We start from the raw sequence: 27,935 nt of genomic DNA on the forward strand, positions 1-27,935 counted from the left end.
TAACACCAAGAATGACCTGATTGCAGTAAATGATTAATCTACAAACATGATGCAAAAAGTTAGTGTGACCCTTCTACCTTCTATGTGTTTAATTGGTAGATTGTAAGGATTGATATAGATAGGTAGCTAGAATACACTCAACTGTTTGGGACTATACAGAAATAATTTGAATACATGAAAACATTTACCCACATACAGCTCCTTAAATGAAGCAACTTCCACTCTGACTTTCAAAAAAACCCAGAATGATGATGACATAGCAAAAATTTGAGATTATTTTCTGCAAGTGAGGTCATCATGCGTTCAAAATATTTCTGTTCTTCACTGATGAATAATAGCACAGAGTGGAAGAAGTTCATATTACTGTGATAAGAGATCAACACTGAGAAAGAGGAATGGTAATTTCTAACAATAGTAGCGAACGTAATTCAGTAACTGGACAACATAATAGGCTAATTTTAAAAATAACAAAAACCCCACAACCTGAAGTAAAAGTTTGTTCACGCTACCAAAGAGTGCACTAGTGCTGCTGGTTAAACTTCATTCTTATAGCAAAAGAATCAGGTTTTCCTCAGGTAAAGTACCTAAGTATTCATGAAACTTTTTCTATTAATTATATTTTTAATTTAAGAAACCCCTTTTATATAGATTATTTCTTACAATGAAATAAAATCCTAGAGACAGATTAAATATAGTCCTTATATGCAATACCTTTCTGGAAGTACAGGAAATAGTTCATTTTCACAAGAAATACTAAAAAGCATTGCTACTGAAACCTGGGTAACTGAAATACAGAAATAGCATGGGACAAATATATTTTAGTTTAAACTTCAGATATTGCAATGTAGAATAATTCTGTTATATTTTAACTCATGGCATCTAGTTTAAAGATATTCTTAATTATGGTGGTGAAAGAGTTCAGGTACCTGACAAGAACTGCTTTGATGTTGTTTGGCAAGACAAGAGCCATAAAGGTAACAAACATATTCTCCCCACTCATCCTCATGAAATACTTGATTGAACCTGGATTAAATTTGTGAGTCTAAAGATCAGTAGCATGCATTTCACCAAGCATTCCTTATTTTTTCCCTTAAAAGCAAATCACTGACCATTTTCACAGATGCTGCTCAATGCAGTTATGCTAGAACCATCCAATCATTAAAAAAAAAAAAAAAAAAAAAAAAAAAAAAAAAGAGAAAAGAAAGATAATTAAAAAAAAAAAAAAAAGAAATATGAAGAGCTTTGGGGCATTCCTTGCTCCAAACCAAGATTTAAGGAAACCAGGACTTTGCCTTCCTCTTTATGACTTCCAGAGAAACTGAATATTCTTTTTCTTTCTCAAGATAAATTTGGTACCTGTGATTGGAGAGCTTTCACAGAAAATAAGCTAATCTTTTGAGGAAACATAATAATGTGAAGTTCCCCAACTCCATCAAACTACACCACATTTAATGAGGAATATAACACAAAGAGTGAAAAAAGGGTTGAGTCTACGTTGAACAAATCCAATCCAGAGTAGGTCTTCACTGTCCCACTACACATTATCACCTTTTAAAGTCAAGCACTGCAAATCTGTTCCCTTAATATCACTGCTATAAGCTTCAGTGGAGAAAGTGAAAAAAAATTCTGTAACTATTATTCCACATGAACAATTGAAGATCAGTTGATATAACCAGGTGTTCTATAACCATTCCTTAGTGATGCTGTCAGACTTCCAGAACCAAGCGTCAACTTACTTCTGAGTGAGAAATAACACCTAATAAGAATCACCTTAGGCAGGAGGAACCTTGAATCTCTGTACCTAGATACATTATGGAGCATATAAGTATTCCGAAATAAAAATTTAGAATCAAAATCACACTTCAGAATACTTGTACTCAGAACATTCAGTACACAAAATTATTGCAAAAATGTCTGAAGTACTGCTTTTCTGGTCTTTTCACAAAATGATAGATAAAACACTTCTGTTAGAATCTTACCTGTACCAGCTGAACACCATCTACGCAAGGTTTCTCAGTTTCTAGGCCAGCAGATTTCAGTTCTGAATTTGAAAAGAAGATACAGATTTTAAAAGTTTTATATATACTTATAAATCATTCATCTTTTGAAATACACATTAAGAATTTCATGAATACTGTGTAGAGTCAAAAAATAATGTTAATTGCCCAAATTATCAATCTAAAATTAAACCAACAGGTCATATGCATATAGTCATATCTGATCTCAATTTACAATGTATATATTATGACTCAACATTAAATGCTATCGTCTTAAATTTGAAATAAAGTCCATTTTAATTGTCAAGATTTCTGATTCAAAGAAAAACAGTTATTTATGCCTCTATCATGCATATTCCACAGAAGGTCAGGGGAAGGTTCTCATGATTGTTCTTCCCATCTAATCTCATTAAGAAGTATTTCTGTTCTTAAGGTCTGTGGATTGTGTCTGTTCACAAAAGACCAAAAGAACTCATGAGCAGAATTGCTTTTTTCATATCTGCCAATGGCCCTCTTCTGCCCTGCCATCAAAATTTGAAATGCTCATAATAAGACAGATAATGATACAGACCTAAACTCATATTTTAAAAAGCATGCTTGAAATAAACAGGCCTTACTATTGCAAATAGATTTTGAGAAATCTCAGTTTCATCCTAGCTTGATTATTTGCTGTCTACAACATCCCAGCCTTACAGAGGGATAATAGTTTAGGACAATACACTTATTATCTAAGTCAACGCTTCCCAGAACTGGGGACATTCAAGCTGAGGATACAAAACAAATTCTTCACCTTTGTACTAAATTCTACACCCTCTCTTTTGGGCAAAGTACCAGCATTAATGTGACTTTTGGAATTTTGAAAACGTTACTCATTTACATTGGAATATGAAACAGCAGTACTTCATTCTAGTTTATCTTCCATTATTTTCTACTTTGGAATAACTGATGAATCTCCTAATGAATATCTTTGCATTCTTTGACTTAATGACTATCTTTAAATGAAGAAACAAAATTATCTGTCCTAGAATAATGGTTTTAAAGAGAACTATACATCTTCAGCTGTGACAATGAAAAATATAATGGCAGTGGGTCTAAGAGCTTTTATCTGCACATTTTACCTGGAAAATGAGCATCTAAACATAAGAAATCTCCTTTACCCCATAACTAGATTCCCTGTCTTATTTTAAACCCTGGCTAACAATTATTCTACAAACACTAGTCCTTGAGATCTTTGTTTTCATAAAACCATTTCAATTTAAACCAAACCTGAGCACAAACAAAATTATATTAAAACCTTAATTATGCTAATATTTATTTCAGTGAGAGACATGTACTGTACATTCCTGCATTGTTTCTACAGTGCTGTATTTTGGTTGGCTGCTGGTTTGGTTGTGCTGGAAATGACATAAGCCTGTAGCAACCCAATACACATTCAGGACCCTCAAAAGTCTTTCAGTAAGTCATTGCAGAGAATAACAAAGATTTATTTTTCACGTATCTATGAGAAAGAGTCTTGTAGTTAAAGCACAGATTTAATTAATATTAAATATTTAAAATAAATAAATTAAAAAATTAAATAACTATAGGAAATATTAAAAATAATAAGCACTTGAATTAAAAGCTCTGGTGTCTGTTCTGGCCTTTCAACAGATTTCTTTTCTGACCTTAAAGAACATCTCTATGCCTCAGTTTCCTTGCCTGATAGGAAACAACCTGGGGGGGGTGCAGGGGGCAGGGGGAGAGAGGGACGGTGGAGTGCTGGGAAAATGAAAGAGAGGAAAAAAAAAAGTGCCATGCCAGCAGCTACATAGTGCAAAGATCTCTAATCAGCTTAGTAGCTACTGCTAATGATGCCACTTTAACTGGTCGTATAGCCTATTTTTTTTTTACACAGGCCAAGAACAGAAAGATTTTTCTTATACCTGCCCAGAAAAACACATGCATCTTGCATCCTTCTTATATCTTTCAAGGGCACCACTACACAGCAGACAAATCTGTTGACCATTTATAGGAACAGTGAAACTGTTGTGGTCCAAAAAAGTTGTGGTCCAAAACCTCTGGATTCAGAATTCCTAGATATTTGGCCTCCTCACAGTTTTATGACAATCCCAGATGCTGGGAAGCAAGACATACAAAGGGGAAGTTTCATTGCCAGTGGCAGTTATGCTGCAAGGCTACCCCTTGCAAATTAACAGTCTTCGACCTTTTTTACTTTTTTAATTATTTACTAAAACAGCATTTCAAGTCTCACTGGACAGAATTCTGCCCAGTCAAAGGAGAGTGAGGATAGGCTGTCGATAACAGGAAATAACTCATTATGTCTCACTTTGACGAGTTTTTAGCATGGTTAAATCATGCTTTATGGCTGACTTTCAGATAAGTCCATTTACTGAAGAAAATTCATGATGCTACTAATGAATTTGACACTCGCTCCTCATTGCAACCAAAAAACCCCCACAGAAACAGTGAATGATGATTTTCTGTCTCTTCTGAAGGAAGGGAAAAGTATTAATATATTTAAACTAAGCAGGTGTGAGACACTGATTTTACAAATTATCTGGAAAAGAACATTGTTGGTTAGCCCTACGTCAATTGATCTGCAAAGCTAGAAAAACTTCATTAGTATTTGGGCATTGGTGATCACCCCAGGGCTCATCTACATGACTTTAAGTTTCTGCATGGCTGAGAGACACTTCAACGTGAATTTGATCCTTGCGCAGGTTTTATTCTTTGCTAGTGTTCTAGTGCTAGACAAGACATGTACACACACAACTTAGAAAGTAATGTTTCCTATTATGCAAATTGGAACAAACTACCTCCCTTACTCAAAAGTTCTTTGAAAAATAGGAACAGATTATTCCTATATATTTGTCAATATTAAACAATTTGATAGAATTGTCTAGCTTATTTTGACCTCTGAGAGGTTTTGTTCTAAAAAGTTTTCTAAATATAAGCTGAGTTCAGGATGACACGAGCAGATAATTTTAATGTTAGTTTGCCAAAATTCAGCAAATACAATCTATTTGGAGGAAACTAACAAGGTATTATCTTTCTTCATTTTTTAAAAAAAAAAAAAAAAGCCAAAAAAAATCCCAGAAAAAAACCCAAACAACAACAACAAAAAAAACCTCGCCAAAAAACTAAACCAAACCACACACACGAAAGTATAAAAGGAATTAAGGAACAGAAAAAACTGCTATACAATGAATATGATGAATGAAACCTTCCCTTTAACTCAAACCAAATATTTTCTTCATTTTTCATAAAAGGAAACAAATGTCTGGACAAACCCAGTTTGTTAAAGAGATGTGACTTAGATTTCAGGGTGTTTCACACAGATCTAGTGTGTTAGAATTGTTTCATTTTGCAGGAGAAGCTGTAAAATCTTTGAGTCTCTGCCCAGGCAGTTAGGACTGTCACATGGGAGACAGGATGACTGGGCTCCAGTGCCTGCAAGTTGTCTTTTCCTAGATGGTAAGTGGAAAAACGCCATCAGCAAAATGATAAACAACTGAATTTCATATACCCTCTTGTGCTTAGAATCAGGCAATGTTCTGGAGCGTGAGAGTGGTAAAGCCAAATACTGTAAAAAGCAACAGAAACAGATTTTGGTATTCAGATGGAAAATTGGTGGCATTTGCATTGATATTTTTGGTGATATTGATTAATGTTGTCCAAAAAGTTTTCCAAATCCAGAACTGAAAAGTGGTTTTGGCATAAGCATCTGCTGACTTGAAACCAAATTTTTATTAGGTATTTCCAAACTTCAGTTTTCTAAGAAATGGCCAATCTAAAAATAAACAAACAAACAAACAAACAAACAAAAAAAAGAAAAACCAAAAAAACCCCAAAAAGCCCTAAAACCAACACCCACTAAAACCAACCAAAACAAAACTCCACAAAACCCCCTGAACATTCTAGACAGCCCTTTCCTCACATCCAACAATGTTCCCCATGATACAGAGCACACAGCAAAACTTTAATAAATACTATCTTAAATAGATGATTAACTACTTTGCTAATTTAAGAACAATTACTTAAGACCTTGCGGAATTTCCTCTTGCCTTACTTAAAACTTGGAGGCCCAGTGTTGTCCTCATGCTAAGAATATGTGTAATGAAAATGAATACTCTTGCTCTGAAAAAATCCCACTACATTCCTTTCCAGATCAACATTTTGTCTAAAATGGATGCTTTTGCTCACGAACTGTTGTCTCTAATGTTCATATTGTATCTGTTTAAACCATAAAACAATAATTACATATGATGAGAAATAAAGCTACTCTACAAAGAGTAATTTAAAGTCCTTAACAATGCTTGACATCTCCACCTTTCAAACATGTGTATACATAAAATAGTTCAGTTAAAAATCTTGGGGAAAGTGTTTATCCTTCAGGTTTCACATGAAACTCACCTCCAGATTCTTCCACATGGCAAGCATGGAAACAATCCCCCCAAAAAAGTTAAATTAATTATCTACCTGAATTTCATTCAGAACAGTTATATTTTTTCCTTAATCCCTCCATGCCCTGCACTACAAATTCACACCAAAGAAACAAAATTTCAATGCTATTTCTAAGTGTCAGCACCTCAAGTAGATAGATTTTTGGAACAATTTATGTTCCATTTAGAAATAATCACAATACATAACTTTCTATTTTACTTCTAATTCTATTTTCTTAGTATTTTTGCATGTTTTGAGAGGCCAGTGGCTGAGATAAGGAACAGATAAGTACTGTACACATTACATCCATGTAGGAATAATACTTAATAGAACAACACAGGATAGAAACACACCACATATAAAAAAAAAAATACATTATTATATTTTTAGTATTATACTTTTGGTAGATATACTCTTCAAATTAGTTAAAACAATACAAATCTTTACATTTCAAATTGTTTTATGTAATCAATGTTCTGTTACATTTTACAGGAACAAAACTCTTGCTAACTTACACAATCCTTTGCTGGGCTAAGCCTTCAAGTAAAATAATAAAATATTCACCCTTTGTTTTTCCCATGCAGAATATGCTCATGAATACTCTGATCACACATCCATTACCCAAGCTTCCAAGCTGAGAAACACAACCTGTCCTCTAAGAATACATGGCAATGAATTGTACTACTGCATGACAGCCCTTTAACTGAACATAGCATGAAATAGTAGATTATTAGCCCAAAACTAGACAAGCCCAACAATCCAGGACTGCACCTTTCCACACTCTGAATTGAATCACTCAGGTTGATGCAGAAATATTTTCTTGACCTCTAATAGAACTGCTTTGGTAAAAGCCACAGCACAAACAGAATAATATAGCACTATTGCATTTTTGTTGGCATCACTTATTTTGCTTGTGAATGCTGGAATAAATGACACCAGTAAAAGTGAAGTGTTGCCATGATAAGTGGTGTCCATCCAAGGAATACTTTGCTTGTGTTCCAGAGGAAGTGGTAGAAAAGTCCCAAAGAGAAGGAAATCTGAATTTAACTCCACCCAAAGTCTACAAGCAATACAAAGAGATCTGCTGAAATTATGACTCAATTTTTCAAATCTGAGCAATGAAAAAAAAGGAGTGGTAGGAAACGGAAAATTTGAGAATACCCTGCGGCTCTTCATGGAGATCATGAGAATTAATGCAGCCTAAAAGTGTTGAGAGCCATTGAATACTAACTAAAGGAAAGCTAAGCCTCCAAGAACCTATGGTATTTGCCCATCAACACTCCTAACAGAAAACAGGCTGAAAATTTTCTTCGAAATTTCTTTGTCAGCAAGAGGGTTTTTTATTTGGTTGCTTTTGTTTAGTTTTAATTCTCATCATCTTAAATAGTATTTTTATATGTATGAAGATTTCTGAAATTTGGCTGGCAGAGTAACCTCACAAATTTTAAAATAAACTGACTTTGTAAACAAGACCTCAATATTTTTTTTTCAGATACACTTTTCCTACCTCTCTGTCAGCAGGGGACTGCTGAATCCACAAAGGAATACCTTACACCACTCTAATAACTTTCAGTATACCACCAGTGGCCTTCTGAAGTTTTCCATATTTTTAAGAAAAGTACCCATATTTCATGGATCTGAAGGAATGTAAACTGGAAAACAGCAAAGGTCACAACACCTAGTAAAATCCATTAGTCAGCAGATGCACATCTTGGTTGTTAATGAAAAGCATTCATTTTTGCTGAATATTTTCTATTAGATTCATGCTAACTAACATTATTTCTGATGCTAATCCCGTATCTTCAAAATCAGGTATTTGTTAGAAGTTAAAATATTAAGCTTATATATTGGATTCTAAAAGACAGCAGCTCCCCCCATGCTGTATGTATATATCTTGTCTGTGTCCAAGAACTATACCTTCTTCCGTAATACTGATTCTTTGTTCTTCATCTGGAGGTTTGGGTGGGGGCCACACAGATGGAATTCTCCTTGGAAAGCTTCCTTCAATGTAATCTGATGAATGTGTGGGTTGGCTAACTGCAGCCCAAGTATAAAGCTGGTCTTGCTGTGGTTATTAACAAAAACAAACAAACAAACAAACAAACCAAAACCAACAAACAAAAAAGAAGAAAAACAACAAACAACCACAAAGTTGAGAATTTCATATAGAAAGACAAGCCAAAATATCAAAGTTTTTGTTTCCAACACAAATAGCTCAATATCCACTATATATATCAAAGCACACTTCTTGTTATGATCTTCATCTCCTGATAAAGACTTAACATAAAAAACTTTAACGTTTCAGTCTGGAATTATCTCTATTAACAACAGAAAAATCTAATCTTTTAGTTAACTGCAGCACAATGAGATGCCAGAATACAGTTCAGAACATTTTTGAGCATAAGGAACTCTTTGCTTTTTTCCTTAGAGAAATAACAGGTTGGACTTGATGATCTTAAAGATCTTTTCCAACCTAGTTGATTCTATGATTCTATGACTATACCTCATTACATATAGCTAGCTTATAGGTTAGAGAAAAACATTTCGGTTCACACACTGTGTAATCTTTTCACACTGAATGCACAAGCAAAGTAAGGAAACAGAATTATTTCAGCATAAATTAAATAGATTTATTTTTTGCCACCGCCACCCTGTTTTTGTCATTTATGTTTCCATATTCATAGACAGGTGACTAAAAAGATTGGTTTGCTTTTAGAATAAATTTGAAATAAAACAAAACAAAACAAAACAAAACAACACACAACAAACCAGCCCAACAGATAAAAGTATTCTAAACCCTCTGGGCTAAATTAGATTATACACTTATTACTCAAGAGCTTCGAGTTTGATTCACTTATTAAAAGTAGGAAACACTCAAGTTGTCTGATGAAAAGTAGAGCAAATTTATACTGTAAGACAACAGGAATGGACCAAAATTCAAGTAGTCATTCTTGTGACTCCTAGTATGCATCAATGTGCACACCTTGTGATTATATGTTTATAATACTGTAAACTCTAGAAAGATCAATTGCAGCAGCTCCATGAGTAATCTAGTGAGTAATCTAGTAAGTAATCTGGAAATATGCAAATACTGTAGTGCAAATACAGTAGTATAGTATATACTATAAAAAAACCAGAGAACTGGGGAAAAAAAAAAATCAAGTAACAGGATAAAAATACAGTATTATCATTCAGTAGTGTCTCTTTACAAAGATAATAAGCATTGAAGAGACATCCAAAGGAAAGAACAAGATAATTTAACACTTTTGTGTGATAATCGCTATTCTATGTAAGATTTTATTTGCCTAAAAATAAGTTGTGATAAGAATGATAATACTCTATTGAGAGCAATGTGCTAAGAACAGACAAATGCTAGTTATAATGTAAAAAGCTTTGGTTTACAGAGGATGCCTCAATCAGTCAGGGTCAAAGGAAACTCATTAGATCTTTCTAGCATGAAAAACATGGCAAAAATCCAACCATATACACAGACCTTAAATAAAGGTAAAAATAAATGGATAAAAAGCTTAATACAAAATCACATCATGTCCTTTACATAGCCTGGAACTCTGTGTTTCCTGAAAAGCCTATCCTTTTCCCATTAATATGCTACTGCATTTGAACATGCAAACAGGTTTAATTAATGCAATTTTTTCAGTTACTTAGTACTTTTCCTTTGTCTAACTCCAGTGTTTCAGAAGATATTTTTGTTTCTTGTTTCTGTCGAATTTCCAGTACTGTGGGAGTAAAAGAAAGAGTCATACCTGTGCATACTGTAAAGAAAAAGAGATGGATTTTGTTGTTAGTCTTGTTTCTGTACCATCCAAATCTCAAAAACACAGAGGAAATTAAGATTTGAAAAAGCCATCAAGGGAAACCCAGAACAACTTTTTTTGCATGGTCTACTACCTTACACACTTCAGGGAAAACAGAAAAGAGCAAGCTCTACAGAGGGTTAGCTGAGATTATATGTAGGGTTATATGGCAATACACCAGAAAACAACAGACTGTAGATGATATTGACATAACATGAATGAGGAAGACAAACAGTTAAACTGTTCCTGGATGCACTATTTCCCCATGCCAGTTCTTGAAAGACAGTACAATCATTTAATAACAAATTTTTGAAGTATGATTAACCTACATGAACTAGGATGTATGCTTCAGAATTATTGTCCAGCTGGGATGCACTATGAAGATAATAAAATATGAAGTACCTATGTTCCTGCTGATAAGGAACACTATGCACTATGAAGATAATAAAATATGAAGTACCTATGTTCCTGCTGATAAGCAGGAACAGCATTTACAGCATATAAACTATGAACACTTGCATATTAAGACATCTCACAACTTTATAACCGACTCCTAACCCAGCATGGGAGCATTGTTTGTGTGTATAAAAGACAGTAGCGTTTTGTTTGTGTGGTCTTTTTGTTTTGGGATTCTTTTCATTCACTATTCAACATGAAGAAGGATAATGTAATAGAAATTTACAGAGGTAAGTCTAAACTTGCAAGGGACTTGCACTACAACCAAAATGCATTCAACACATAAACAAGGTATTTAACAACAGCTACATTTAGATTACATGCAAATTTATAAACATAATTTAAAATACGAAAAACCAACATGACATAAAGGTAGTCTGAAGGTCTGGACATCAAGTTGATAGTCCATAAACTACATTTGAAATGGGAAAAGATTAACCCGTCTCAACTTTCATGCTGTTTAAAAGAGATGAATCATTCGAAAGTCCTAATTCTTACTCACTCAAGCTACTTTCCAAAATCAAATCCTCTTTACCTTTTGTCTTTAGCTCTTTGTCAGTTAACATACTAACCCATCTCATTTCTCCTTTTCCAAATCTGATAATGCCATAAATGTGCATGGTTATTAGAATATTTTGAAAAAAAGATAAATGCAGCCAATTTTATGATGCCGAAGTACTATTCAAGAAAAGAAACAGAATAATCCAAATAAAATATAGATTTTCTTTTATTATTAATAATTACAATACAGGCATCCACAGATCTGGATATCCACATCCAACTTTTTCTCCTTTACTCTTTTCAGAGGAAATTTTTACTAGATATAGTTTTAAGTACAGCCAGTTAATTCTCTTACCGTGATCAAGCTTTGAATACATCTGTAATTTCCACTTCATCTTGCTTAGACTCCACTAAGCACTTCTTTTGAGGGGGAAAAAAAAAATATATATATATATATATATACATATATATAATCTTCCTGCAACGGATGATCCCAGTCTTACGTATTAGGACTCATTTCTGGGCAGACATTGAAAGCTTAGAGCTGTCTGAGTCCAGTGCCCTAAATATGATGTCAAGAAGAATTCTTGTTTCCACACATCCTTACACAGCACTTTCCACTGGTTCTTAAAACTGCAGAGCATTTGAACATGGGCGAGGCAAAGTGCCTGCAGGATCTGATGGTACCTAATCAATAGACATTTTACCACTTATAGATGCTAGCATGTAGAACAGAGTCACAGTCAGGTCTGTATTTTAACTCACTCTCTTCCCAGCCAGCTCTCAGTAGGCACAAAGAAAGGCTTTCTGTAACAAATTTTCATTCTTGGGTACCACAGTGTTACAATTCAGGTACATAATAGATTAAATATTAATTATATTCCTTCATGGCTTGAGCTAATGATATGCTTGCTAATCTTTAAGATGGAAGGCAATACTGTAAGATACTCAAAGTAAGGGCCTATAGCAAATGACATGTAGAAAGAGGCTGGTGGACTCAGAACTAGGGACATGAGCTAGACCTCCAGCAATCATCAGAAGGCATACTGGTGGAGCTCGAGCTTTCAGAAAATGGGTCACACATTTTTCACACAGAGAGACCAGGTTTGTTCCCTGGGCCACAGACTAAATCAGAGATTAGTATATTCCACTGCAGGAATATAATGAGCAACCTTAAACCTATGCTTTGGCAGCTGTATTGCTCCTGGAGGCATGCAGGTAATATGACCTTCAGTTCAACACCACTTCAGTTTTTAATCAACCGTTTATCTCCTTCCAGTTCAAAGGACAAAGAGAGCCATTGTGAGAAATGCTTAAAAGTTACAAGAGAGACAGAATTGAAACAGCAATAAATCTGTCACATCTGCTCAAACTGGTTGCAAAAGCATAAATTAGCAAGGTGAAAATAAAAATCTGACCAGAAGTCAAGAATTCTTAAGAAAGAAATAAAGAAAAAAAAAAAAAAGGGAAAAGAAAAAGCACAGTTGGATTACATGGTGAGATGAGAAAAGTGGGGCAGTACAGAAGCATGCTGCTATCACAATTAACCTTTTCAGCTCAGCACAGCAGTAGATGGGGGAAGCACATTAGCAGTACCTTTAAACTTCCTTACACTAGAGTAAATTGGTATTAACTTCCCTCTCTTGCAGAGCATTTATTTTCAAATAGTAAACTTGGAGAATTTTTCACTAGAATCCCAAACATTCAAAGGTATCAAGAGGAGGGGAGAACAGAAGGATTGGCATGTCCACAGACAGGTATAAATGGGCCTGCTCATTAAATCAGTATGGATGTGGACAGTCTTCCAATGGGAAGAGCTGGACGAGGGGGGAGAGCAAAAAGTACAACTGCATTTAAGGTGGAACCAGGTAAACTCACAGAGGAATTTATTTTATTTATTTTTTTTTTCATTCAGGAAGTTTAATCATTCTAATATACTTAGCATGCAACCTCTAAAATGAAAGAAGGCCAATTTCATGTTCTCAGTGTATATGAATAGTTAATTGGACAAGCAAGGTTTTAGTTCAAGAAATTAGAGCCAGACTACCTCAAAATGCTCGTATCAGCAGGAGCCTGCTTTATTTTAAGCAGCTTTTAAAATAAAGAAATCAATACTATCAAGAGTGGGGAAAGTGATTTACTTTTTGAACAGAGTTTCAGTAACAGACCACTGACAGAGCATGGCTCTCAGCTTGCACTACCTTTTGCTTTTTTTCAGCCTTGGAAGGCATCTATGCTCACAGCTAACATGTCATAATACTGTAATATATGGCTGAAGTAGCACTTTACCCTCATTAACTAAATTTGATGCATCAGCATTTTACTTGAGTGATTTTTTTTTCCTTTTAAGAGTACTGATATGTCTCAACATTAATTTAAAAATACTTCAAGTATCAAAAAGCCCTGCAACTTTTCTTTCCCATGAAATGACTTAAACCTTCTCAACAAAAGAGAACACTCTTGCTTAATCCCATCAAACTTTGATCAGGATTCAATATCATATCCTGGGGATATGAGAGGCCAATAGCTCTGTAGTTAGGTCCCTCATGGGGAAATGAAATCAGAAAACTATATTTCAGATTTCCACATCTATTCTCATTCTGTTCCAGAGTTATTTTCTGGGTCTATTCTCTGAGAGCTTCTACATTTAATATAGCTGAATAGGTTGAACTGGTGAGCTTACAACACACTGTCCTTAGAAGAGGGAATGGTGGCTAGCCTATAAATCATGAACCTCTAGATCTAGCCTCTTTACACATCCAACTTGAACTCCCTCTAGAAAGACCACATCACAAGACTTCTAGGTTATCAGCTTCTACTTAGACCACCTGATGGTGTGTCCTTTAGCATCATTCTTTCCATAAATTCTAAGCTGAGGCAAGAAGCTTCTCCAGCAGGATCTGTTTTTATGTACACTGACATAGTTCCGTAATGAGTTTGGATTCTGACAGATTTGAATTTTCTGAAGAAATCTGTTTCATTAGAAAATTCCTTTCACCTCTATTCCATTTGAAAAGGTAATTATTACTGCTGTAAAAACTTCTGCTTGAAGAGACATGCAATATACACAAATTCAACTGCCACTGTATGTTCAATTCCTAGGTAGAAAAAAAGGCATAGTGATATGCCTGTCATTCTTACATGAACTGCCCTGGGTTCAGCAGTAGCAGTCATTTTTCTCCTTCTTAGTAGCTGGTGCAGTGCTGTGGTTTTGACTTTCAGCCTGGGAACAGTGCTGATAACACCTATGTTTTTAGTTGCTGCTCAGTAATGTTTACTCTGACCAAGGACTTTCTGAGTCTCGTGCTCTGCCAGGGAGGAGGAGAAGCCAGGAGGAAGCAGAGACAGGACACTTGGCCCAAACTAACCAAAGAGGTATTCCATACCACAGCATGTCATGCCCAGTATATAAACTGGGGGCAGTTACCCAGAAGGGTGAGATCACTGCTCAGTCGGGCTGGGTATCGGTCGACAGGTGGTGAGGGGTTGTATTCTCTTCCCTTGTTATTTCCCTTATTATTATTATTGGTGGCAGCAGTAGTGATTTGTGTTATACCTTAGTTATTAAACTGTTCTTATCTCAACCCATGGGAGTTACATTCTTTCGATTCTCCTCCCCATCCCTCCAGGAGCTGGGTGGAGAAAGAGGGAGGGGAGTGAGCGAGCAGCTGCGTGGCTGACTGGCTTAAACCACGACAGAACTAATGTACAGAAAGCCATAAAATAAGATCTCTTGAGGTGACAGTGTGACCACCACCTTCACCCTAGGCACAATGATTGTGAACATTTCAAACAAGTGGTGTAAACTTAATCAGAACGTGCCTCTTGAAAGAGTTCTTTGGAATAACAAGCAGGTAAGCAATGTTCTTTGCAATAAGAAGCATAAAAACTTAGCAACATTCTGCATATAAATACCTCAGTCAACAGTGTATACAGTATCATTACCAAAAGTAAGCAGAAACAAGAAAAGAGAAAAATAAATGGCTAGAGAACCACAGGACCAGATGTAATAACTATGAAATGAATATGCAATTAAATTTCTAAAAAAAGGAAGCAGAGAAACAGTGTAACAGGAATCCTTCAGCTCAGTGATAATCCAACTGTTTCCATTTTACTACTCTCAGGAATATCCAGAGTTGCTCACCACAAAAGACAAAGTGTTACAAAGTGTGGTTGGGCAATGGAAAAGGAAGAGGAGACATGGGGGTTTGAGCCAAGCTCAACTGCCATGGCAACCTACATGACAAACAAAGATTAAGACAGCTGACTGACAACCTTTTCTCTGCTGTATTCCACAATTTTCACTTGTTAACTTTTAAAGTCTTACTAGCTACTGATTGCCAATATACCGCCCTCACAAATTTCATAAGATGGACTACATTCAGTCTTCCACATTTTACTCACAAGCATTGCAAGAATGCCTGAAAAAATGCTGTACTGTTGCTAGGTTTGTGCTGTAGTTTGGAAGAGAACTTCTCCTAGCTGAAGTCAAGCCTTGGGAAAGTTGCTCTTTAGAAACTGATCACTGGTATTTTGGCTCTCTGACTTTTGACAAACAAGTCAGTCTGCAATCTGTTTAACTACTAATTTTCAGACTGGTGTACATGGTGCAAATAAGGTAATTTTACTTAAAGTCTTCATGTTACTAACTCATCTTCCATCTGACCTGCAAAGTCCCACCATCTGCTACCACTCAGCAGAAAGAAAGGAGCATCTTAATTTTTTTAAAAAGCATTTGCATCACCACAGGTGGCCAGGAGATATTAGGAAAAGAGCCATTTTTATAGCATTTCCCATTTTTGCTGTCTGTCTCTCTGCTTTCTTGAGGAAGCTTTATTTCAGAAACTGATGATAACCTAGTCAGTCATCGTAGCTACAAATTGCACAAAGGACAGTCCCTATCACAAACTGTCAAACATGCCTATGTATAAAATCACATCATAACACAGTAAAGACAGACACCCTGCAGAAGATGTCCATATAGCTTTTACATTATGGAATGTGCTGAAGTAATTTATAAATCAAGAAAACTTTAAGTCAACACAGTAACATCATTCAATAAAAGCACTGAAAAAGGTCCCAAGAGAGCTAGCCCAATCAAATGACACCACAAATAAAGAAAGATGAAAGCTCAGTATGCATTTCGGACACATGGAAGAGGATATTGATGGTTAGTGCCAGATGAAAAAAATAGTTGTTGAACCTTTCAGTGGACATTAGAGATTAAGTTCCCCAAACAAATAGTATAATATGGATACAAAGGTATGCTCAGTTTTCCTCTCAAAAGAACTTACAAAACCATGACAGAAAGACTCTATCACAAAATCATTAAAGTTTTCACAGAGTATCTAAGTGTTTTAAACCTAATGTTCAGAAACAACACACAAAACTACTTGGAAAGCTTGTCAGAAAAAAAGCAGAAATCTCTTATGAAAAAGAAAAAAAACCGCCCATAGCTCAAGACTTCACAGTGTAAACTGGAAAATCTGGAATGTGAAGTCATAATTAGGGACTGGACATCCACAGTGTGTGGGAAGTGCAACTACTGGGTAAAATGCAAACACCAAGTACAGTCAATATTTCTTAATATAACATAACTAAATGAAGTTACCTTGCACTGATAGGAAACTGCCAGCTTCTTTCATTGGTGTATGAACAGTTTAAACTAACGCAAAAGTGTATAATTTATACATGTTACTGGTGGCAGTCCAAAGATAGCCATCTTCTTCTAGCTTCTGTGATACATCATTAACAGAAGAGCTAAGCAGGAGATGAGATCTCTACTTGTTGAAAGTTGTAATCCTCCAACAGGTGCCTGCAAAACTTGCCTGTGGTTACATTCCTGGCAAAGATGCACTGTTTAGCTAGCTCAGCCTTTTGTTTATTTTACTATAATAGGATAACATCATGAATTAACATGTTAAAAAGCTTAGGACTACTCCTGTGCTACAGAATTACGATTATTTAATAACACGACACAGTCATTTGTGACGGAAAGAATTTTTCATAAAACATTAATTTCTTAAACATCAGTAAGTCAGAGGATATTTTAACTTGAAACTTCAGAAGTTCTCTTGTGCATGTACAACCATTAAAAATGGAAGCATTTAAAAAGCAAGCAGGCAATAGTTATTCAAAAGGCAAGTAATTTTTCAGAGAACATTTTCTAAACAGGCCTTTGCTAATCTATCCTTCAATAAGTTGCCCGTTTTCTTGCTTGGCCATCTTTTTTTTTTTTTTTAATTATTATTATTTTATTTTTAAAAACTCTTTTTCTTTTATAAAATGCTAGCTGAAGAATGAAAGGCTGTAAAGATAGCCTGACAAGTAAGAACTCATGACATACATGAGGCAATAACTATCAGCCTCTCCAGGAGATGAGAAACTAGTAAAAAGGACATCATATTTCCAAACAATGCATCTGTCATTTACATTCACTTACTCTTTAAGATACACTTTACATTTTAAGAAGAATAGATAGGAAGAACTATGATGAAAGCTTCTACTGCTTGTTAATAGTGAACACCTCTAAAAATCACAACCCTGTCTACTTCTGTTATTTCTAAATCTTTGCTCAACTTTTATTTTTCAGACTAATCATTTATTCTGGTCATCTGCCACAATCTGTTTGGAAAGAAGTAATTGATAAAACAGGACAAGAGAGAAGATAAAAGCTTTCTCATGAGTTTTTAATATAGCTTTAAAGTTTCTATTCTTTAGGCTATGACTTGAAATTTGACAAAAAATTCTGATATACTTCAGGAGCATGCCATTTCCAATCATCATCAAATGTATCAAAAAACTACCCAAGTTATAGGCCTCTGAAAACCAGATGCCACCCTCAGCATAAATGGGATGACAGCTGCTAGTTCTCTGAAAATTTATGCTTTCATTGGGTATTTGTTGGTTCTTCATGTTTATCATGTACTAACAAAGAAGTAAGCATCACAATCCACAAAGTGTAACTTACACCAGAAATAAAAGTCTAAGATTTTAATTTAAACTGTCTTCCAAGAGCCACTATAACACTAGCCCAAGAAACTAAGAGCTGTGAAAATTGTCTTTACTCTTAATGCATTGCCTAATTGCAGTCAGAAAGCGTGGAAGAAATAGGATCCAATGAGAAAAGAAAGTGAGGCTGTATACAGTTATTTAATGGCATGATGTGGAGGCCCACGCTGAACCCTGGAATATCTCAGGACACATATAAACAACAGATCTTCCTTGTGGTACCGAGAAAACAGACAAAAGATTTGGATACACAGTTGTAAGACAGAGAGAACTAAAGGTTACCACCAGGCATGAGTAACAGAGATGACAAGAATATAATCAGTGTGCAATTGCAAACATTTCAATACAGCAGAGTTCAGCATTAGCCATGTTAAATTGAATTCACTGGAGGACATCCAGAAAAGGAGATCAGAGTGAGGGAATAGGACTTTTAAATAATCTGTTTACATTCATCTTAAGCCATGAGCAATATATCATAGAGTGAACAAAGCTTACTGAATTATTTTCATAAACTGTAACCTAACATCTTCAAAAAAACAAAGTCTGTGGGACCACAGTTAAGGAAAAGGGGAATTGTGGATTTTATCCAACATTAAAAAAAAAAAAAGTAAGTTAAAGTTCAGAAATATGTGGGATCAGTCACAAAAGGGAAAAGGAGGGATTCAAGGAAGGATTTCAGCGGAAAAAATGTTGGCAATTCTGCAAAAAAAACATACTAAAAGAGTGACCTAAGAGACTTTATCAGAACCAGACTAAGATAAAAATCAAAACAGCCAAATGAGTAACATTAAGGAACAAGCAAGCACCAGAACAAGATGTAGGAGAAAGGACAGACAGCAAGGTGTCAAACAAACCTAGGACCAGGACGGGGTTACAGAAGCTTTTTTGATCGCAGTTTCAGCTGAGTAAAAGGGACTGCAGCCAAACTGGAGGCAATCCAGGATGAACTATAGACACATTTTATGAACTCAGAGATTCAGGAGGAATATGGGACTGGCTGTGCTCCCAATTTTGGAGTAAGGTCAAACATGATGAATCTCCTAATTCTAAGTGGGTGAAATCTAAGTATTACTTAAGGCTAGTCTGATTCCTCTGTCTTTGAAATAAATGGTTAGATCAACATTAAAATTCTGTTCAAATGAAGGAAAAAAAAAAACAAAACAAACAAACAAACAAATCACTAAAGAAAAAAAGCAAAGCACAGAGACAAAGAGAGACACAAGAGGGGAGACAAGTCACAGATCTTAAATGTACTGTTTTAAGTAACATACAGTATCATCATAAGTTTTTTCCATACTAACTGTTGTTTAATTTCCTTACTTAACCATTAACATTTATCTTTCACAAGATATTTTATTTACTCACTCTAAGAAGCAAAATCAGCTAGGAGAAGCCCAGTTTGAAATTCTCAGCCACTAGAGTTTATACTGCAAGTTCTAAACATTTTCACCCTTGTAAGGCATGTAATGAATAAACAGGTAGGTGTTCCTGTACTGTGGTCACCAAGGCTGAAGCAGAAACATATTCTCAAACTCAATAGCACCAGCTCTTACCTTTATGACATGTAAAATTCAATTGTTGAGATCTTAGTGTTTTAAGACCAATATATGCTCCTTTAAAGCAGATGTGCTACTAGTTGCATGCACAGGGCTTTACACCGCTTCTGACGCTGTTTTAAAGAGCATAATCTATTTAGGGGACTTACGCATAAAAAGAGTAATGGAGCATTTGTTTCTTACTGATAGTCCAATTAAAATTAAAATTATTGCTAAACCAGCAATATCTGATATTGCTGCCTTTAACACACTGTTCACGTGACACTAGGCAAGGCTACTGCTCCTTTTCAGAAAGTCCATCCTGTTGATAGTCAATGAAAGATAACTAGAATAATTCTCTTACTCAGACAAAGCATGGTATACCAGTTAGGAAAAGAGCCTCTTCTGCTTCTTTCCAAACTGTTACTTTGATAAAATCTGTTTGTAAGTGAGAAGCAACTTTTGTAAAAAGAATATTGTGTTCAACACTCTAAAGAGATTAGCTGAGTACATGGTAAAGCCAGAAGAACTTAAAACATTGACAGACTTTTTAAACCACCAGAAAACAAGAAACATGTATTTTCCAGTAACTTTTAGTAGATTTAACCATAAAAACTTTCAGAGAGTGTATGAATTTAGGTTGCCTGAATAGCCTCAATTTTATAGTCACACTCCATTTTTTCAATTAATTTCAAAAAGAGTCTGAAAATGTTTTAAACATTTGTTTCTGAAAAACAAAACAAAACCAAAAAAAACCCATCCAAAAAATACAATATAAAGGTTGAACACTTTCAGAGGAGCTATGGAGTCATTCTGTAGCTAAGCTAAGTTATCTAGACAAGTTGTTTATTTTAAGAATTCATTAGCTGAATTTATTCTACTCATTTTTCCTTCCCCAGTTGTGTTAAATTATTCTTCAGGAAAAACAAGAAAGATTTAAAGAGTTAAAGACTCATGTTCTTTCATATCTATGCCAATCATTTTTTGAGTATTTCTGACCAAGCTTCAGCTTAATGCGTAGAATAAGTATGATCTTAACTATATAAGTAAGGTATTAAGTAGATTAGTTAATATTTGTACGTTTTTTCAAAAGTCTTTTCAGAGGAGAAAAATTATCTATCATAGACATCCCTTTTAAGTTCTGTAGAGTTTTGTGACATGCAGATTTATGTTTTGGTGAAGCAGCTGTTGGATTGAAGTACTTTGATTCAAAGAAAAAGACATAATGAAAACAACAGATAAAGGATAGTATAGCAGACTAAGATATGACTTAAAAAGTTAAGAAATCAGGTTGTGGGAGAATCTTGAAATTTATGCTTACCAGGATACTAAAGTATCTAAATCATGCTTACCAGGATACTAAAGTACACACCTGAGCTCAGAAAAATAGTTGGCCACTCTCGTAAGGGCAATTTTCATTAAAAGGACTAACAGAATTCTCTCAGGAATGATGAGCCATTGATAAATCATGTCCTGCTTGGCAAAAGAGACAAAAGATATCTTTTTCAGTACTTACATCAAATGTGGGTGTGCTTTGCTGGGCACTCTGATTACATGGTTCTCTGAAGCAGTCAGTGAATGGAAGCAGAAGACCCATTGCAATAATGCGAGAACATAATTTTTCAGCTTCTTCTTGCGGTGCATTTTCCTGCTGGCTGAAGAGCTTTTCCAGCAGCGTTCGCCCTGCAAAGGTGATGACACAGATCAGTAAGAATTTGTAGCTATCTACAGGACACAAAGATTTAGGCATTACAAATGTGTATGAAACATTTCAATTATTAAAAGTAAAAATATGAAATAATTTCTTTGGGGAAACCTTCAATAAAACAATAATAGCAAAAAGCCACTGATTACTACTTTGCATTAGCGGTATTTAATACAGTTTTAAGGGACCAGAGTGATCCAAACTAAAATGCAGTGGCACAAGCAGCAATTCAGAGAAGTAAAACTTTTAGAGAGTGAGAAGAGACTTATTCCTATTATAGGGCCAGATTTCATGATCAAAGTGTTTTCTTTGTTATCTCACTTCAGTATGAAAGGAGGGCTTATGCTATAAAATATATTACAGGAGACAATGACAGAGGTTTGAAAGACCATTATGATGTGTGCAGTTAGCCAGAAAGAGACTACAAAATTAGTTATACACACAAGCTGCAGTAAAATCTACATTGTAAGAATTTTAAATTGCTTGATTAAGCTCTAAAATGTCAAAAGATGTCAAAGTTCAGATTTACAGGATATAGATAAAGCAATGAAATAGATCTACTGGAGGAGAAAAGGCAGATGGAGTAATGAAGTTAATTTCATGTTTTAGTGTGGACTAGCTGTGAATACAATTTTCACCTAGGTCAGTTTGTATAGTCTGTTTTTCCACTCACTCACTGGAAGCTAAAGGTATTTTCCAAAAGAATGTACTACACTAAAAAGGATTTTAGTGTCATTTAAAGTAGCAATAACAACAACAGTAACAATAATACTACTGGATTTTACATAAAAATGCAAGATTTCTGTTTGAATGTTGATTTTATTAAAAATCTAAAACTTCCCAGGCTTTCTTAACATAAAAAGATTTTTCTTTCAAACATCTGGATGCAATTTAAAAAGGATCTTGTGACATTAGCTCAAAGTTTCTGTATTATTTTAACTTCATGTGGCAATACAGCCTAAAATAAACAACGCATTATAAAGTGTTACAAGTTATTTCTAAGATTTTCCTCTCCACATCTAAAGATCTGCTAATTCTGAATTATCAGTCCAAGTTTCCTAGCTTTTTATTAGACAATATTCACTACATTCAAGAGGATAAGCTAGGGAATAAACTTGTAAGAAAAACAAGATTTGTTATATTTGCTGATTAGTTTGTCTCTGTTCCTTGGTTTCACCACATCTAAGTTGATGTTAACAAAACTGCTTATTCAAAATACCCCTCTATTCCACAGTTGCAGCAGTGTACAGTAATTCCCTACATGAAGAAAAGCAACTGTACAAAACCATGGAAGTGAAGCACAAATACGGAGCTATCTGCTGACAGATATTTTCGTGATTTCAGCAATGCTTCTTTGGAGTTGTAGTTGCCAATGCTTAGTAGTGCTGCAAAGGACCACTAAAAAACCTCTAGCTACTACCCTCTTACTGAGATAAATGGATACTCCTGGCTATAAATATTGAGGTTAAACTATGTAAGCAAATTTTAGAAAAAAATAAGAACATAAGACTGGCATCACAGTGCCACTAGAGCACCAATAGATGGCATTTCCACTAGCCCTTCTGGGGCAAAGCACACCATATTACCATAACATCACCTTATTTCACTAAGTAAAGTTCAACAACATGGAAAGTTGTCTAGTTAAATGAGAGACGGCAAGTGATGAGGATGAGTGAAGAAGTCAATGCTTTATGTTTATCTGACGTGCACAGAAGAAAAAAAAAATGAAAAAACGCACAAGAGAAAGAACACTTCACACACAAACCAAAACCAGGACTACACGTTTCTTCATGCTACATTAAAAATGTAAATGTTATCCATGAATTCTGAATGTCAGACTTGAAATATCTTTTCATTGTTTCAACAGTTAAATAATGCATGTTTCAACATTTAAATAATCCTGTCATGTTTAAAGAGTCTTCTGCACATACAGAAGCAAAATAGCCTCCTCTCTTCCCTCCGCCCCCTTTTGCTTTAACCTAATTAACAGGAATAATACCCATAAATGACAAAACATGAAATACTCCCCCCCCCCTTTTTTTTTCCCCTTAATCCACCCATTCTTTTGCTAATTTTCATAGCACTTCTTAACAGTCTTGGTCAACATGGAATCAGAATCTTAGTTGCTATTCAATTGCAGTTTAACTTGTATAATGGTTATTAACTGTCATTGCTTAGTGATTATTAGCTATTGTCTAAACACACCTTAGCATTTAGATAATATAAGTATATATGTATGAAAAAACCCACTTAATTTCTCTTACTGTACCATGTATTACTTATTTCATTTTGTACATTTAAACATGAACTGTTCTCCCCAGTGTATTGGTAGTCTCATAATACATAGGGTAGTAAAAATTATTTAATGATATTAGCTAGTACTTTTAACCTGAAAGAATCAACAAGTTAATTCAAACTAACTTTAGTACCAGTAAGCTGTCCTTTGCATCAAATACAGGTTGAGTCAAAAAAATTAAGGTTCTCCACACAAAGGTAATAATGTTCGGATAAAGCTGCGCTGTAAAGCTGCTCGTACGTTCCTTCCAATTGCTATGGAGATATGAGGACAGACACAGGAATCTGAATTACAGAAATATATTTTGTCTGTTCAGCTAACATATTTTACCAAACGCAAGCTGAAAAAAGTTCCATTTTCAATGCATACAGAAAGAGCTTCACTGCGAACAGCTGTGAAAAAAAAAATCTCGGTACCAACAGTAAATGGGTTATATATTTAAAGCACTTTCTGGGCAATATATTAAGAACAGACTGTTAAGCCACTGAAGTTTTGTACCTAATCAGCTAGGGCTTATCATAAAATTGAATGTTCATTACAAGTGACAGAACCACCCATCTCCCATCAAAGTTATGAAAGGTATAATACATAGAATCATAGAATCATAGAATAGTTAGGGTTGGACATATTTTCCTTAAAGGGAAGGGAGGAGGTAAGCCCTACCAAAAGAAGGTGTGTCAATACTTTCTCATTTCCTTGAGACACGTCACTCATTTCCTTGAGACAACACCCAGCCATGATGAACCTTCCAATATTATGGCACTGTAGTTCTAGAAAAGGCTGAAGCTTTTTTACATGAGAAAACATTTGAAAGCCATCACTTACCAAGAAGTAGTTCCTCCTGTGTTAAGGGCATCTGATGTTTTTTTCCCCACCTACTTTTAGCTAAAAGCCAGTTGTCACTACAGTGGAAGCATTCCAGATCCAAAGTCCTCTGAAGCTGAATCAGCCCATCTCATTGCCTTTTGGCCCTACCTGTGCCTACGCTTGATGTCAAAGTGATCTTCATGAAGCAGCAGAAATCATGTTTTTTAATTAGGGTAAGACAAAGGTTAAATTTTTGTTTTGGTATAATGAAATACCTCTTTAACTCCGGACTCCATAGGCTCTTAACTACCTCTGTCTGGAAGCAGAAATAGTTTGCCAGCATCCTGTCTATCTGCACTACACATGCTTGGAACTAATTCAAATTAAAATGATTTTGCATCGTATATTGACAGCACAATGTCAATCCCTGCATCTATCTGTTAAACAGCAAAACCAAAACCATAGCTATATGTAATGCATAGGCTAAATTCCAGTCAACTTCAACCACAAGATTTTGAGCTAGACCTTTTCATCTTGGGTTTATAAATAAAATGCAGCAACAATAGCTTTTTTCCTCAGACACCATTAATTACTTCATATTTGTAACATACGTGAGGTAACACCTTCAATAGGAAGATGATTGCAAATAACCTGGGATAATTATAAGATTAACATTTTCATAATTAGCAAATAATAAGCTGATTTCTGTTACAGGTTAAATGCAACGGTAAAACAATTTCTCTTGGTTTCCTTTACATGCTATGAAAAATAGTAAAGAACAAAGATCTCTCAGATCAATCTTTTCCCCCCAACAGATTAAGTTCCCATTTTTTTATTTTTCTCATTTTAAACAACCCTTCTTCCTAGAAATCCCAGATCATGAAGCTCCTGAACCCTACTCTTGCCTTCCCCCTAAGTATTAGTTTGGTTTCGGATGGGAGGCATACTAAGTTCTGAATTAGAGAAGATCTGCAGCGAAATTTCAGCCTTAGATGAAATCAGTATTCTGAAGATCTTGCCAAAACCCTTGGCAAGTTATGACTATAAACTCCTAAGTTATTTTTTAGGAGCTTAGAATGACTTCTTAAATCCCAGAGAGGGATAAAAAGATTCTTCTTTTTTTCTTTTCTTACAAAGAATTATACAATTAATTAACTAAAAGAATGTAAACATGAAATAAGTTTGGAAATTTTGGGTACTCTGGCCTTCTGTGGATATTCTGTGACACTTTTGCTGCCATGGCTCAGCCTGGGTCTTCTGGCTCACAGTCCAAATTCCATACTCTCCACTTCCATGTCATGGTCACTTCCTCCCATTCCCATGAAGATGAAGCACTTTTAGCTTGTTGTCTGCTGTGTGACATTACAGGTCTTCATACTATCCCTATAAGTAACACTGTTCATACAAACCTCCTCTGTAGAATATGTAAGCTATTCACTGCAGAATGAAAATGCACAAGTTCCAGTATGGTTTCTATTCATACTTTTTGAAAAAAAATATGTAATTGTATTCTTGAATTATCATTTTCAACTTCAGGTTTATTGCAACTGCATTTAGTCAAACGCAGGGTGAAGGGAGAAGGAACCTACCAAAAGACATTCTACAAACATTATTTCATATAATAAATAATGAAACAAAATCTCAACTATTATATAAAATGCACATTTCATATAATAATCCCACTTGTTACCATTCTGACACAGCCACAGGCTCTCCCTTGGCCTGGAGAGGTGTCTGTGTGTATGTGTTACACCTCCTTCCATACAGCAACAACTGCTGCAGACCTTGGCTATCAGTGCTGATAATGTGAACCAACTTGCCTGTCATGAGCTGCACTATGAGTCACTTTGGATGAAGAGGTTGCCTATTTTAGAAGGAAGCACATTCGGTCTATTACAATTACCTCATATTCCAGGGCAACCTTTTTTTCTCCTCAAGCAGACACTAAAAATAAGTATCTACACTGTTCCAAAATGCAGGTCTGCCCTACACTTTATTGTCTATGGAATTACTGAATGTTGAAAGCATGTACAGTACTTTTCACGGAGAAATACAGTCAAATCCCAACTCAACGAATTCACATTATAGCTCTTTTCCTGTCCAATCTGCTTAGAAGACCAACCTTTCAGAAAGCTATGAGGTAAGCAATAAAATCCTTAAGAACTAGCAATATCATGAGCATGTTGTTTCTGGCTTTGGATTTACTTAATTATTGAAAAGAGAGGTACAAATAGAAGGGAGAAACAGTAGTCAGTCACACTAAAAAAAACACACATGCACTGAGGGACTGCACTGCAGCAGAGCTTGCAATAATGTTTCCCTAAGGATCTTGGTGTTATAACCTCACATTTATCTTTAAAAATCTGCCTCCTATCCTCCTTACACTGCATTTGCAAAAGCCTGCAGCACAGCTGTCAGTGAGCACAAGTTGAGACTAATGATAAAAATGAGTTATACTCCAAAAGCTTTCCCTTCTGCCCCTCTCCTGCAACTCTCTCCTCTAACAACAAGAGCACTATGCTGCACTTTCACCATTAGCACAGCAGCTGTATCAGCACATCTTAACCTTTACAGACTGGAGACAGACTTTCCACTTTAGTTTTTCCTGATACAGAGTGAACGGCTTCAGTGTAACACCAGTTCTGAACAGAGTCACATCAAGGGTTAACTTGATTCATGCGCGTACTGCTTACATCTTCAAAAGCTCAAACAGACTTGCCCTTTTTTCCCCCACTTTACTCTTATTTTTTTCCACTTTAGTGAGATCAGAAATGCTTACACAGCAAAGAGATTTTACAAGCTTTGAAGCCATAAGTACCATAGGCCTTGCTTTATTTTTGGGAGAGAGTGCAGGAAAAAAAGGAAAAGGAAGAAGACATAGACAAAATGGAGTATTTCTGTTTAGAATACGCTTTCTATTTGTCTTACAAAATACAAAAAGACAATGATAGTCTTCTTTTTTTTTTTCATTTAGAAAGGATTATAATTGTTAACATAATCCTATAAATTAAAAAAAAAAAAAAGAAGGAACAGTAAGTAGGGAAAAAGAAAACCTGATTTCTACAGCTTTCAAAAGTTAAGAAACACCGTACTTTAGATATTTGCTGCCCCATATATGTCTACATCATTTCTCCTTTCCATTTTTTCCCTGGTTTTTTTTTTCCTACATATACCACCATCAAGGTCACAGCTAAATGAAGCCTAAGTAATCTGGCAAAGCACCTGAACTGCGCAGCACCAAACATTTCCCAAAATACCAGAAGGGGACAAACATGTCTGAGACACAGAAACACTGCAAAGATTTCCATATTTACAGATGAGCTAGTAATTGCAACTACATGTAATTTCTTATATACTTTGCAGTACAAG

At 35.3% G+C, this 27,935-nt stretch overlaps 1 protein-coding gene across 1 annotated transcript in view; it reads right to left on the reverse strand.

Moving 5' to 3' along the window:
* FMN2 (formin 2) overlaps positions 1-27,935 on the reverse strand; it is a gene marked incomplete at both ends in the record, with an annotated part of 160,041 nt that overhangs the window by 119,374 nt on the left and 12,732 nt on the right. Inside the window, 3 exons of the mRNA XM_080615867.1 lie at positions 1,980-2,041; positions 8,358-8,505; positions 21,275-21,441. Coding sequence (XP_080471993.1) covers positions 1,980-2,041; positions 8,358-8,505; positions 21,275-21,441 — 377 coding nt within the window. The remainder of the gene's footprint in view (positions 1-1,979; positions 2,042-8,357; positions 8,506-21,274; positions 21,442-27,935) is intronic.

Source organism: Psittacula echo (assembly GCF_963264785.1).
Source record: "Psittacula echo genome assembly, chromosome: 4".
Taxonomy (NCBI): Eukaryota; Metazoa; Chordata; class Aves; order Psittaciformes; family Psittacidae; genus Psittacula; species Psittacula echo.